Source organism: Misgurnus anguillicaudatus, chromosome 19 (assembly GCF_027580225.2).
Source record: "Misgurnus anguillicaudatus chromosome 19, ASM2758022v2, whole genome shotgun sequence".
NCBI classification, from domain to species: Eukaryota; Metazoa; Chordata; class Actinopteri; order Cypriniformes; family Cobitidae; genus Misgurnus; species Misgurnus anguillicaudatus.
Window position 1 is genome coordinate 40,865,438 of NC_073355.2, and position 16,146 is coordinate 40,881,583.

The 16,146-nt window shown below is 35.6% G+C and overlaps 1 protein-coding gene and 1 long non-coding RNA gene across 2 annotated transcripts; both read right to left on the reverse strand.

The window, feature by feature from the left end:
• Positions 1 to 3,137: 3,137 nt before the first annotated feature.
• LOC129454549 (uncharacterized) lies at positions 3,138 to 5,769 on the reverse strand. The gene is made up of 5 exons (XR_012359375.1): positions 4,915 to 5,769; positions 4,271 to 4,330; positions 4,087 to 4,177; positions 3,931 to 4,010; positions 3,138 to 3,753 (listed from the first exon to the last, which is right to left on the reverse strand). It is a non-coding gene; the product is annotated as an uncharacterized lncRNA (long non-coding RNA).
• Positions 5,770 to 12,480: 6,711 nt separating this feature from the next.
• Positions 12,481 to 13,595, reverse strand: LOC141350851 (GTPase IMAP family member 7-like). Its single transcript, XM_073856685.1, has 2 exons — positions 13,553 to 13,595; positions 12,481 to 13,499 (listed from the first exon to the last, which is right to left on the reverse strand). The coding sequence occupies exons 1-2, from the start codon at positions 13,593 to 13,595 to the stop codon at positions 12,544 to 12,546; spliced, it is 999 nt and encodes a 332-aa protein (XP_073712786.1). The 3' UTR covers positions 12,481 to 12,543.
• Positions 13,596 to 16,146: the final 2,551 nt, after the last annotated feature.

The window sequence follows — 16,146 nt, forward strand, 5'->3', positions numbered from 1 at the left end:
CCTGAGTCCTCAGGTCCACACCGATTTCTGTGAGAGACCTGCTGGGAGAATCACATGGAACACAAGAAGAGAGATGGAACCAGGTGTCGCCTTTGACCTGTAGCTCGACACCATGTTAGGTTTTTGCTTTTACTCTCGGTGGCCTGGACCGTCTCGGTTCGGCCCAGCACCGTCTGAACACCTTCACTTTCACTCAATCATCATTTGTAACAGCTTGGTCGTTGTCCCGGTGTCGTGTAGCCTGGCAGGAAAAATGTTTAATCATAGCAGTTAGTTTGTAGAAATAAACATCATCAGTTAGTGGCAGGATTGGATCCTACACCAAGGCGTTCCGTGGGCCTGGAAACTGTCGACCTGTAAGCAATTCAAAGGATGTGAAACCAGAAATCCTGTTAACAGAAGAGCGAATAGACATTAATGCAATTGGTAATGCCTCAAGCCATGTTATTTTTGTCTGTGCACAGATTTTGTCAAGTCAAGTTTTAATGTCAAAGTCAGGTTCATTATTTCAGCTTTGCTCTGTCATTGGGGCGATGAGCAGCCCCGAAACTATATGTCAATTCCAGTGCGTGTTTGTCAGTTTGTCAGATCTAACTTTGTCTTGGGAAACCATGGTTGGGGATATAAGTGATTTATTAGGCAGTTGACAACAACCACTTCATTAGGTACCTTCACAGCCTGTATTATGTGTCAGGCTTCGCTAGCATTTATTATAGGCCGGCCTTTCCTGGTTTCAAACCCACCTATCTGCCATATGGCAGTTCCATATATGTGACCTGATCCAGCAAAATGAGTCACAGTGACCCAAATTTCAAAATTGAGATTTTGGTATCAATGAAAAGAGGAGACCATAAGCTTTCAAATGATATCCCAGTCAAAGGCATACCTTGAATGGTTTTAAAGATATAGACATTTGAATTAAGGTTGTCTGTCCTCTTTTTCTAACTAAAAACCTGAGAAAAACGCCTTTAAAGTTTTTGCCCGTTTTTTGTAGACATCTTTCAAAATCCATTGCATTTTTAAAGGGATAAACTATTTATTTTACAGCTTAATTTGACCAAAGACATTAATATAAATGCCATTACAGTAAACCAGGAAACTAGCTTATAAATCAAACAGAATGATGTTTATTGAAAATGTGAAGTAACAGGTTTCTGTGATGGTTGGGTTTTGAGTTAGGGGAAGGGAATAGAAAATTACGTCTATGGAATGTCCCCACAAAACAATGTGTGTTTGTGTGTGTGTGTGTGTGTGTGCGTGCGTGCGTGCGTGCGCGCACACATGCGTGTCCGCGCACGTGTGTGTGTGTGTTCGCGTGTGTGCGCGCGCGCGTTTGCGTGTGAGAGAAATTGAGAGGCAGAGAGACAAGCAAAAAGAAAACAATAATGCTTGCCTATGTAATCATATCTTTGTGTAGGTTAGTTGACAATAACACTGTAACCAATTCAAAAAGGAGTTAAATAGGAGAGGAGAGTGATGTGAGTATGACAGGAGGATGGCTGGACCAATCGCGTGCCCCGGGGTTTCCCATTGACAAATGATCAGCCTTTATGAAGATTTCTGATTGGCTCTAAAACAACGTGTAACACCATATTTGGAGAGAGAGTGACGTTTCAGGGCCAGGGGATCCCCCGAAATGCTCGGAGGTGAGGAGAGGATTTGACATAAGCAATGTTTATTTCCAGCGAATTTAGTAAAACTGTTTCAACTTTAATAGTCATTTAAACACCTTTACTCAATTATTTGGACTACGAAACTTTGGGAGATTATTTTTTAATGTCTGTTCTTTGATATTAGCTAAAAATATTTTTTTTGATAATTTCATTGTTTTTCCACATTATCGGCTCATATCTTAAAACGGAACGTTGCGACTTCCGACTCATTTCGCCAGAGCGGGTCACATATACTGTACCAATCACATATGCATAGTCACTATAAATAATCACCCTCTCTTCACCAGTGTAGTGCAAGGCTTTGATAACAGCTATCATTTCAGCTGTCTGTGCTGACTGCTTACCCTCCAATTTACCACTCACTCTAGTCACAAAATCACCCTCAACCTGGTCAACCACACACTGCATGAAAAGAAGTGTATCCGTACTAGGAAACTCCTGTAAACACCACTGATTTTCGGGAGTATCTACTAGTTCCACTGAGGGTAAACTACTAATTCCACCAAGTTAGGAAACTCACGTAATGATACCAATTCGGATGTATCTTGCTGAGGGGATATCCCCGTGGAATATGCAGCCATTTGTTGCCATGGCAAATAATCCCATTGAAGATTTTGGCAGGAGCCACTTTCACACCTACAGAGGTTCTGGAATTTCACACCTTTGCACAATTCTAGTGTCCCCATTGGTGTTTAATCTCAACACTGATTGGTTGCTTTTAAAACCCCCTCCCAAGACTCTGACAACTATTGGGACACAACTTTGAAACTTTCCAGTTGAGATGATTTGATTGGTTACACTTTGTTTTAAGCCCAACCCAAGCCCTCATAGCTTAGTGACTTGATTGGTTATTTGCCTGCTATGCAGATAGACTACAACCCCCCCCCCCCACTATATACTACTATACTGTACATCCCCAAAACCCTTAAAAAAATAAAAACTTGAATTGAGCTTGAAACGTTTATTTAAAAAAAAACTGAACAATCCACAATTGTCACAATCACAAAATAATATAATACACAAATATTAAAAGTTGCATACATAAACAATACAATTTAAACTCATAAATATACAGACAGAGAAAGCAATATTAGAGTAAAATAAAACAAAATAAAAGCAACAATGAAAACTATATTCAAAGCAGTACAATGTAATGTAGCAGTGGCGGCTCGTGACTGCTATCCGAGGGTTGCAAATTCAAAATAAGTGTTCGGAGTGTCATGTGTGTTGCTTGTGTTTTTAAAATATGTGTTTGTTGCTTCATGTAAACCACGTGCATCACGTGTTTAGTCAAAACACGTGATACACATACACGCAGAACACATATTTTGAAATTGAGAACCACACAAATGAAAATAAGTCTAGTTCTAGACAAAATAAATGAATAAAATACACACACATACATTAAGTGAATTTGTGCCTAAAACAAGCAAAAACATCCTACAATAGTGTGAGAAAAAAAATCTTAAGTTTTCTTTTATCTTAAAAACTTAATTAAAACACAATTTTCTCACCCCAATGTTAGATATTTTTGCTTGTTTAGGCACAAATTATCTTAAATTGTATATTTTTGTCTAAAAACTAGACATATTTTCTAAGGTAATTTTGCTCATCAAGAAAATACATCTTGATTTAAGAATTTTTAGTTTTTCTACTGAAAACCAGATAAAAAGTGTTAGAAAGTGATTTTTTTGCAGTGTATAATTAATCACAGAGCTCTGTCTTGGAATTATTCAAACAATTTTCACTGTAACACTGTAATTTCTCACATTTAAAAAAAAAAACGGTTGCATTAAACCATTCAAGTTTTAAAACACATAGATTTGAGTACTGTGAACTTAAATATAAGTGCTTAACTGCATGTGACTCAATTTGTTTAAGTTCACGCTACCTAAATATAAGTGCATAATTGCACAAGACTTAAGTTCAAAGTACTCAAATGTATGTTTTTTAAAACTTAATGGTTTAAGGCAACCGATTTCCTTAAATGGTTTGAGTTAAGTTAACTGCTAAAAGCATATACTTGTCAGCAAAGGTAACGTTGATGCACCCTCATCTGGACAGACATCTCTTTGGAGCCCTTTGGAAATATTAAAGTACATAAGTATTTGGCATAATACTTATACACATATACAGATACACACACACGACAAATCAAATGGCATAAAGTTGTACATTTTAGAAAGTTTACTTTAACTGTACAAAGATACAACAATATATGATCAAAGAACTTCATAATGTCTTCATAACTTCTTACTAGATTTTCTGTGTTGATGTCCTCAGAGTCTCTGTGACGTTCTGCAGCTTCATTACAGTAGGCTACTTCAACATAGTTGTCTATCAAACACAGAATAAAAATAGAATCACATACATCATAACCTCTTTGATTTAATAATTTCATTATCAAACTTACATCATTTTGGCCAGATTGCAGTGACATCAATTTCTTCAGTGTCTGGATCAGTCTGATGTTTTAGCTTCCACTGTTACCTCATTATATTTCTCTGTCAAACACAGAATTAAAAATCACATACATCATAACACATCTGTTTACTATTTAACCTGTTTGATTTTTAAAATTGAATCAATAAACTTACATCATCTTTACCCAGAAACCTCTTCAGCGTCCACAAAGTTGACCACAGTGTACATGACCTCTGTAAACACAAACATGGATAGACTTCATATTTAAAAAGATGAAGAACAGCAAACACATTACGTTAAAATATGACTCCAAGCTTCTTTACAATTAGCATCTAGGTTCTCTCAAAGTGAAGCTGGCTTTGTTACAAATCAATATAAAGCTATTAAAACCGTATTGAAAAATAAGCAGCATCTACCCGAACTAAAGCAAAGAGCTTTTAAACAAAAGATCGTCTGTGTATCATTTAAAATAGCAGAGAGACACTTGCTAGCTGCTAACATTTCCAACACACAAGTTACTGTTGTTTTGTTTGTTTTAAGCAAAGAACGTCTCATCTTGGCTTCTTAAAAGTTTTGTTTTTAAAAACTTAAACATCGAATTGATTCTTTTAACAGCCCGGTTTGAATGTTACTTCGCGTATTTTTAACCTCATGTTTACCGCTGTGTACCATGTATACCCTTAATGTTTTACTGTTTGTGCTTTAAATTCAAACAGTTCTAGTATAAAGACAAAAACAAATCATAGTAAATAACATAATATGAACAAAAAGGCAACCGATCAGCGCGATGCAGACAAACTAATTAAATCAAACTTACCTTACTGTTGATGTGCAAGCAAACAAAGAGTAGTCCAGGCTGTAACGGTTCGCGATTTTGAATTTTCCCGTCAAGCCCATAGGTCAAGCAGTCGCACCTGAAGGGTGGGGCAGATGAGTGGGTGCAGGTGCATTCTGGGAAATGTAGTCCTTTTCTTTGGCGTTGTCACTGCTGTAGCATATGCTGCTGTAGATGTAAACTACGATTTCCAAGATCCATTGGATGCACTACAATCATTCCAGCCCAAGTTTGATTGATCCTCTGCTCGCACTTTATTATATACTTATATAATCCGCGTTTTCACACTATGCATTGTTCTTTATACTTGGTCATTAATAAAAAATAAAAAATATTTCTATAAAGTTTAAAACATTGACAAAACATGTTTAGTTGACAAACATGTTAACAGTTATTTTGAATGATGCTCAGATTTTCTTAAATATAAAATCTTTGTGAATCAGCACTTACTTGATGAAATACAAAACTCTTTAAACATGCCTCAGGAATGATCTCTGGGTTTAGTTGATTAACTGCTCATCATTGGAAACATTGAACGTTTACCTAAATGAATTCTTACTTAAATATAAGTAAACTAATGCTGAGTTAAGACATGTAACTTACTGAACTTACTTAATTACAACATGAACCCAAATTAATTTATTGTAAATGAATGCATTAACTAACAATGAAAAACATGTCATGTTAATGATGACTCTTCATTAGTTTATGATAGTATATGCCTTAACTCAGCTTTAGTTCATGTTAAAGTAAAAATACATGTATGTCTATTATCACTGTGATATATGGACCCTTATTATATTATAAAGTCCCCATCTCTTTTATTTAAATTGATTGATTGAAGATAAACATGATAATATGTGGTCTGACTTTGTACAAGCACACATTATCATATGCTAACAGTTACCTCCTCAGATAGACTTAGACTACACATTGATTGGTGCCCGAACATTTTCCTTACAAGGGCCAAACCTGACTGAGGGCCGTGGGCCAAAAGTAAATGGTGTTGTGTTATATTAAAATTAAAGTTGCTCTGATAACCCCTAATTTATAATTTTCTAATATTTTAAAAATAAATAGACAAACATTACTCTGTTTATGCATAACTAATGCAGTTTTATTTTCCAAGGCTTTTTGTAAAAAAAGAAATCATTTTGCCAATCAATTTTAAATATCCTTTTCTCTGTGTGCCCCTGCCAAAACCTCTTCATTTTTAGCCTGTAGTACCCGAGTTCATTTAGTTTCGTGATGCATTTTATACACCTTCAAGTATGCATGAAACATAAAAAAAATCACTTTAATCCCTTGCATTTAATATTAATTTACATTTTTGTAATGTAAAAATACAACAAAAAATGATACATTTTAGAAAATGTTTAATTAAAAATATGATCATCTGCGTCAATAACTTTTATTCTTTTTCCTTATCTCACGTGGCATGATGGGCCAAATTAAAGATCTATTGTGGGCCAACTTTGGGCACCTCTGGATTAGAAGTACAGTAGCTGACAGGTATCTGCAGATATGTTTACCCAAGTTTGTCAGTCAGTATCACCGAACATGTTTTGCATTCACATGTGAAAGACTGTTTTTTTAGATTATGGACCTGTCTATTGATATTTCTGTTTCTATTTTAAAAGATTTAATGAAATGTTAGGGTAGAATTATAATAACAATAGAAACAGTGAACTTCAAATCATGAGACATCAGCAAAATCAAGCAGCTTTAACATTTCACTGACTAATTTATCAATATCCTAGCTAGCAAAAATGTGTTACATGATGTCATTTGAACGGCTTCTTTTAAACGATGTATGCAGCATTGAGAGAAACGTGCACAATATTCTGACCTAGGGCAGTTGGAGACATGTTTTCAAAGTGTTGGAAATAAATATTCTGGAATAACATTTGTTGCATTTCTCTTGAGTCAGAGACATAATTTTCACACATTAAAATTTTAATTGTGTCCATAGAATTTTAGTTATTTTGAATGATGCTAAGTTTCTTAAATAGACTAATTAAATTATATTAATAATAAACGTATTTAGAAAACAGTTTTTATGTACCACAATACTGTATGTGCTGTCTTAAAGAGACATGGTTAACCCCCCACCCCACCCCACTCAGCTCTGAAAACAAAGAAGACACCCCTACCTGTGGGTCATTAACATATAAAAAGCCCTTCACACCTCACACCCACTTTTTCTCACAACCAGCTGTAAGGATTACTGGAAACTTCCACCAGTTCCTATATACATCCACAAACGTAAAGTTTCTGGATGTTTCACAAGTTTACTTTGGTGTATTACCTTTCCAAGCACTCTGCCTCAAAAATCTGGCAAACCTAAAGTTTAGCAGGGATTTCCCATCCCGTATTTGTCCGTATACAGCTCTTTTCATGCAGTGACAGCAAACCCTGCCTTTAGCGTACCATCTGATGCTCTAAAACAAAGCCATCCATAAATAACGTGATTACCGGTGGGGGAGTTGTCAGTGGTACCGCGAACAAACCATCTCTCAATTTGTTTGCTTTTTCCGTCAATGGTATGCAGTCATATGGCTCACCCTCAGTGATTAGATCAGTCATGTTTACACCCTCATGGACATAATTTCAGGTTTGGCTGGGCAGGATTTTTTTTTTGTTTTTTTTTTTTGGTAAACTTTATCTAAGACACCGTTTTATATATTGGTACATACCTTATTATCTATTGTTTGTTGTTTATAAGGCCCCCCAAAAAAATATATATATATATATAAAAAAAAAAAAAAACATAAGTCTCTGGTCCTGGGTCAGACATAAGGCTCTATCTCTCCATAGTTCAATTAGCCATTCATTTGTGCCCCATCCGTCCGGGGGCACATTACAACATTGACAGGTCATAGTAATTTCTAGGTCCCTATCTATTATTAACTGGTGTGTTGGAGGAATACAGAAATGCGTGCAAACTAGACTGGTTTGCTACCTTATAGGGTAGTGATTTGTTGATAGTCACTTTTCAATTTTACCAGAAACCCATTATCTCCACCGTTGTTGAAATTTTTTTTTTTTTTTTTTTTACAGTGGACTATTTAGGCCCATTATCCACTAGGGCTCTTAATGGTCCATGAGAGGTCCAGCCATTCCTTTCATGGTGGGTTCCTGTGTGCCCCGTCATTCATCCGCATCACTCCCTTTGGCCCCATGTTGGGTGCATAGGCGCCATTAAATCTGGTTGTGATGGGTTGTGCGATCTCGGTGGCCCCCTGCCATAGCCATCGGCTCCACGCCCGGCACCACCTCCTCGGGGACCCCATCCCCCCGCAGGTGATCCGTTAAGTGGTCTAGCACCAGAATTTTGGGGCTGTGACCAAGTGTTGGGACAATGCCGTCTCCAATGTCCTTCCTGTCCACACACATAACATGTATTCCTGCCAAAACCTCCAAAACCTCCCCGTTTTGGTCTACTACTCCTTCTTGGCCCTCCCCTTCTCTGTTGGTTATATCCCTCCCATGGGTTTCCTGTATAGGGTGGGGCTGTATATGGATCTATGGGCTGATTGGGATATTGTACGTTGTCCGGGACACTAGTTGTGATAGCTACTGGTGTTGGTTGGGCCTGCTGGGGCATTTGTTTCTTTTTTGTGTTTGCCTGTTTAGTCTGTTCTAGCTGCAGTTTCAAAAGCTTATTCTTAATCTTATCTACCTCTAATAGTTCTGTTTGTGTGATTTGTTTATGGCCCTGTCTGTGTAATACACAAGATCTCTTTCCCATGTTGCTATCATTTGTATTTCTCTGTAATCTTAATAGAGTTGTGATTATCTCTCCCTGTGTCATAATTGTTTGTTGTAATCTTTCCATTTTTATTTTCAGGGCCTTTATTTCATCAAATTCAGCATCTAGTTCACCGCTGTTTACTGTTAACACCAGCTGTTGCTTTGAGATCGAAACAGACTTTTCCTCATAAGGAGGAGGTGTGTGCAGTGAGGGGTATAGTGACTTCACTTGAGGAGGAGCCATGGGTGGGGCTGAGGGTACTGGCTCAGTGCTTCCTTGTTCTACCTTTTGCTCGCTCACAGCACAACTGTCAACTTCCCCTTTTCTCTTTGTAATCGTCTCGACTTCAGCTGCAACAAAAGCGATTCTCGTCCCCTTTCTCAAATCTGTTTCTGAGTCTTTTACAGTTGGTCCCTTTCCAAACTACTTGCCTTTTTGCCATTGCACATACACTGTTAGGCAACCATACTCATCAATTTTTTTTAAAAATTTCGCCATTTTTACACAATTTACAAGCATTCAAAACTTCAAAAAGCACAACACGTCACTCTTTTCTAGCAGAAAGATATATACACCAGTAGTTTTCAGGAGTTTCACCCGCAATACAAACACAATACAACTTTCACAGAAATGTCACAAAAATAACAACAATATATCAACAATACTATTCACATTAAGACGTCACTTCTTCTTTCCAGTATTCGTGGACCTCTCATCCAACGGGCTGCTGTACACCCCCTACAGGCTATACAACCTGAGTTGGTATTTTATAATACCTAATGTATTAAAGGAATCCTCAACCTTTTTAATTAATTCTGTTAACTTACACCGCCATTAACAGTATTCGTGGACCTTTCATCCAACGGGCCTTGCACCCCTTACAGGCTACAACCTGAGTCGGTATTTTATAACACCTAATGTGTTAAAGGCCTCCAACCTTTTTAATTAATTCTGTTAACTTACACCGCCATTAACAGTATTTATGGACCTTTCATCCAAGAGCCTTTCACTCCTTTTGGCTACAACCAAGTTGGTATTTTATAACGCCTAATGCGTTAAAGGACTCCTCAACCTTTTATTTAATAACAAAATTCAAAGATTTCAAAAAGTTTTTCACTCTGATCAATTTACAAAAATGTAAATTTGTATTTCAGTTCGGATCTCCTTATCAACACAAGTAATTTGGTATATCCAAATAGCAGAATTCGATAAAACAGGCTTCTGCTTACCTTATTTTAATAGAGCGCTCTTTTTGTGTTGAAAGGGAGTCCTCGCTTACTCTGGTTTCTTCAATGTGAAACCCTCCTTCCTCTCACTCTCTCCTTCCCTCCAAAGAACGTCGGGGTCACCAATTGTTGGACCTTAAGGGTCCATTGCATGTTCATAATTGGAGGAAAGACACGGTATTAAAATTAAGTTATTTATTGATCAGATATGAAAAAGTTTTACAGCGCTGGGTCATCTCAAGCAATGAACTACCAGCCCAAAAAGTAACATGCATATTTATAAAATATATGACGTCGATCTTTCTTCTTAGAATCTCCACCCACAAAGGCCGTTCCCCTCGTACATCTGACTCCATCACCACACCCAATCTGTTAGGGAAGAAATGATACACACACAAAGAACAAACACAGGAGGTTCTGTTCTTCAAGGTTAAGCTGCCATGTCTCCATTAGGTTATTCTGTATACAACCTTCATTTCATTGGTTAATACACATTTATCAAAGACAACATCATATCTTTATTACATCAATTATTCAATGATTAATACTGATTAAGTAAGAAATATATTGCATATTTTATCCTGTGAATATTAAAGCATTAGTTAATACATGGTTATTTGTCTGCTTTTCTTCTTTAAGCCTCGCTCTTTATCTTGAATGTTGCCACCTGCAAATTCCTCACTAATCCAACCACGACCTTGTAACTTTTGCAAACACAGAGGCTGCTTCCTCTCAGTAACTTTCCACTCTCTCAGACAAACACAAACAATCTTTTACTTCAGCATACTATAATGATTATTGAAAACACTTCTAAATACAATATTAATAAAACATATGACATTAAAATCCCACAATTTGAGCAGTAGCAGACTGATTGACTCCATGCCCACCGTATTGCTGCAGTAATTTTGGCAAAATGAGCCCCAACTAAGTATTGAGTGCTGTACTGCCCTACAAAGGCAAAAGGCAGTAACTTTGTTTTTGGTCAAAAATTACTTATTGATATTTTTGAGACATTCAAGACCTTCTTTATTATTTGCATTAGTATCTTGAGTCAATTTTATGTTTTTTCGAGAAAATAAAAACAAAGAAGAAATTAACTGACAACTGAAACTCACCATAAGTCTAAACTTTAAAGTCATTTTTCTCAGTTTCACACTCTAGCGAGTTAAGGTCTTTTGCCTTTGTAGGGCAGTGTACATGCTTATACTCTCCATGTTCATACTTTTCAGTTGGCCAAGATTTCCAAAAATACTTTCTTTGTATTGGTCTTACGTAATATTCTAATTTTCTGAGATACTGAATTTGGGATTTTTGGAAATAAACATTTGAAATATATCAGTCTGTGTGTAATGAATGAATATAATAAACAAATTTGACTTTTTGAATGGAATTAGTGAAATAAATAAACTTTTTCATGATATTCTAATTATATGACCAGCACCTGTACTTTACATCTGTCTAAATTTCACCAGCCTCATTCTGGACCATTAGTATCAAAGAATAGGATGATTGACTTCTGACCAATAAAAATACAATTATGTAAGATCAAACCTCTTTTTGATGCAGAAAGTATATGTTGTTTGAATTTGCACACTTATTTTTATTCATATATTTTATACGTAGTGGACAACAGGGCTGTGCTATCCACTTTATAGATAATAGGGATTAATACAGCTGTTATGTCAAAATTGTAGTATAAATATAGTATAAAAATCCTTACTACAGTAGATCTCATTGTTTGAATAAAAACGTTTGCCTAAAATGGACTAAATCTAACTTTTTAGTGGTTTGTTTTATAATACTATCAGTGCATTAGTCACCACTCACTTGGGTTTTCAGAAGTCATTTTTTTGTAGTTTTCCATTAAAATAAACACTATAGTGCTTATTTATTCAGTTTGATCATTCATAGTTTAGCTAGTTCACATACAGTAGTTCACTAAGAGTCAAATATTAAAAAGATTTATTATCAATTACAGCAAATACATTTTTATATACATGAATATGTTTTCTGTAGATAAAGGATTACATGAACAAAGAATCAACACCACCAAATCTAGTGAATTTTATCATACACCACTTACATTTCACTCTTGTGTTGTGTATTTAAAAAATTATCCACAATCATTGTAATCAATTATTATTATTTTCCTCTTGTGAAAAAAAAGTTAAAATTTAATGCAAAAACACCAAATATATATTCATTATCACTAAACCATAAAAAAAATTGGTCAAGTTTTGCATAAGGTTTGATGTCACAAATAATTGGCTTGCACATGTGATTGTATCAAGAAAATATAAATATATATTTTTGACATTTAAAAAGTAAGAATGAGCAATGATGAAAGTCGCTACAACAATGTTTTCTTTGAGAAAAAAATTACACTGAATTTATGATGCTATATCAGAAACACAATTTTGTCTGATTTACTAAACAGTTATACAGATTTTTTTTCCAGGTTTAAATCATGCAGCAAGCAGAATTAAAGAGACAATATAAATGATGTGTTTTTAAAAGCATGAATGGATTTGATAGTGTCTGTTTTTAAAATCCAAAATCATTTTACCATTGAGATACATCATGAGTAATTCTGAAAACCTTTAAGAAACCTCTAGAATAACAAGGCTTTCATGAAATACAGCATTTCGACTTTTCTTGTAGACGTTTTAACATTGCTTCCTTGTCAGCCATTTCTTTTTCCAGCTGCTGTTTTAGTTCAGCTACTTTTCTGCTTTCTTCGTGCTTTTGCTTATTTGCAGATATCACTGAAAACTGATCAATCAATTTTTTGACTTTTTGTTCATGTTGTTGTTTTTGTATTTCTTGTTGTTGTTGTTGTAGTTGTTGCTCTAGCTCTGCCTCTCTCTTCTTGTAGTGTTTATTCTCCTCCACCAGTTTTTTTAACTCAGCTTTTTTGGCTCGCTTCTCCCTCTCAGCAGCTTGGATTTGCTCCTTTAACTCAGCTTCTCTTGTTTTGTATTTTTGTAATAGTTGGTATGTCGTGTTAGAAAAGCACTGGCCATTGTTGCTTTTCACCATATCTTGGATCTTCTTTAGGAGTGTTGTTACTTGGTTACGGTTTTCATCTCTATTGTTGAAAACATGATATCTGCCCCCACATTCATCAACTAAAGCTTTAAGATCTGTTGCAGCCTCTCTTACATAGTCAATGATACTTTTGTCCTCTTCCAGATCGTCTCCTCTCGTGAACAGAATCATTGTGTATTTAATGGAATCTTCACCAAAGACCTCCCGTATTTTCTGGACTGTTTTTTTCTCTTCATCTGTGAAACGACCAATTCTTAACACAAGTAGAAAGACATGCGGTCCAGGGTAGGACAGGTCAATGCACTTGACTGTTTCTGCCGTCAACTTTTTGTCAGATAGCTCCGTATCACACCATCCAGGAGTGTCCACCACTGTGATTTCTTTATCACCAACAATTTCAGTAGCCATCTTGCACTCCCTGGTCACTGACTTGGAGCTTGATTCTTTGTGAAAAGCATCTTTTCCAAGGATGGTATTTCCTGTGGCACTCTTCCCACTCCCCGTTTTCCCAACCAGGATAATACGCAGCTTATTTCCTAGGGAACAGAAGGAACATTAACAAACAGTTCTTATTAATGTATCCTCTTACGGTTTATCCATTTCTGCTTCAAACCTTCAGATTGTGGATCCATGTTCACTCAGTATGACAAAGAACCAGACAGGAGTGAGTTTATAAGGGCTGGGCTTGTTCCTTGCGATCTACAACAGAAACTAAGATACTGCACGACATCACACTGACATATGGCCCCCATTAGAACATAACACTGTACTGCATCTATCCCTAAACAGGTTTTACAACTTCTCTTTGTGGGTTTATAAGATAAAAAAACTTTCAAAGTTATAAATAATACAGCCATAGTTATTTTTATTGTTTTTGAACCATGTATTCTTAAAATAAAAATTAGTGCTGGGCAAAGATTAATTGCGATTAATCGCATACAAATTAAAAGTGATTTTTTTGCATAATATATGTGTGTAATTATTATGTATATTAAAACACACACACACACACACACAGACACACACACACACACACACACACACACACACTCTGGTTTCCATGTTTTATGGGGACATTCCATAAACGTAATGCATTTTATACTGTACAAACTGTATATTCTATTCCCCTTACCTACCCCATTCCCTAACCCCAACCATCACAAAAACCCTTCTGCTACTTCACATTTTTAAGAAACATCATTTTGTTTGATTTATAAGCTTTTTTCCTCATGGGGACATCAACATTTCCCCACAAGGTCACAAAAACACTGGTATTCCTATCTAATTACCAGGTACACACACACACACACACACACACACACACACATTCATTTCAGAATTTTTTTTATATATCAATTTTTAAAATGTATATATGTAATATAGAATATATTAAAATATAAATAAATATATATTTATAAATATATATTTATAAATAAATAAATATAAGACAAAGACTTGTAAATGTTTAATGTTCATTTAACTTTGAACAAAATGTTGCCAGTAAATAACATACATTTAAATCTACGGTTAGTAAACGGCAACCAGCTGCAAGTAATACTGTAATTTCTACGGATTTTTTTTACAGTGTTGTGTTTTTCACATTTAATTATGAATTTTCAGTGTGTGTTAAACTTTTTTTGACCCCTTTTAGTTTTGCACACCTCCAGCCATCATTAACAACAATAATATATTACTTAAATGACTTTATAAAAAATTGGAAATTGTAAAAATGTGTTTGGAAAAATGTGTGATCAAAACATTGACATGTACACACTAGTTGTTTTTATTGCAGACACTTGCAGTCAAAAAAAAAACAGATATACGTTTACAAACATGTATGTATTTATTTTTAGCATTCATTATACAAAATATTTGTTTACAGAATATAAGAGTCCAGTATTGCTATATGAATATAACTATAAATATTATTACAGTATACAGTAAATTGCAATATAATCAGAATTTGAAGAAGGGGTTGATTTTAGTAAGTAAAGGGTAAAAGTGGAAAAATAAATTGTGTGATAAGCTGAGAGAAGTAAAGATCATAGAATGCAGATGGTTTAGGTTTAGTGGGCCCATTGATCATGTTGTGCCCTCCCTGAACATCATGCATGCACTGAGGAGCATTTTCCTGATATAAACTAAGCATCATACAAATCCGTTTACAACTAACGGCTTCTAAACAGCTTAGATATAAAACCTGAATTGCCTTGAGCAGTAGGTTCTCTGTTCAGTTTTTTTTTATTCTCTTGATTCAATCTTTCACCAAGCATAGTTTTTATTTCTTGTAGACACCTTTCCAAATGGTCTAGACGCGCTATCATTTTTTCAAGTTTTTCTGTATTGGTTCTCTGTAACTCTAACATCAACTCAATGTCCCTTCTATCAACAGATATGTGCTCCATTCTATTATAATCTTGTCTATGTGCTCCCTTACTATCATTGCTAGATATTTTATTCATAGGCATCACTATTTCTGTGTCTTTCTCTTCTTTATCAATCGGTTTCCTCACTTCTCTTATTTGGCTTTGTTTTTCTCTTTTCTCATTCATTTCACTGTATTTCCCCAACTTTGTTTCTGTATTTTTATGTTTAGTAGTATATTTGCTTGCTGCCAAATTCTCTTCATTTGTCTGCCATGGCTCTTGTTTTCTTTGTTGATCTTTATTTTGATACATAGTCTTTGTGTAACACTTTTTAGCATTGTTTTCAACCATACGATTGATCTTCTGTAAAATAGAAGAAACTTGACTTTGAATGTTTTTGTTTTTGTCTCTGTTGTTGAACACATGGTATCCAGAACACATCTCAAGTATATTCTTTAGGTCTTCTTGTGTATTTTTAAGGTAGTCTTCAATGGTCTTCCCCTCCAGATCGTCTCCTCTGGTGAACAGCAGTAGCATGTGTTTGTAAGCTTCAGGGCCAAATTCAGTCATAATATCGATGATTGTTTTTATCTCTTCGTAAGTAAATCTTCCGAGGGGCAAGACCAGGAGAAACACATGAGGTCCAGGACTGCACATGTCAATGCATTTCATGATCTCCTGCTTAATTTCAGTCTCAGATGAAGAATCGGGCCATCCAGGTGTATCAACCACCGTGATCCGTTGCTTGCCTATAGTGGATGTTTGCGCTGAACAGATCTGGGTTACTCGAACTGTGTGGGCTGCCGTTCGAAATTGG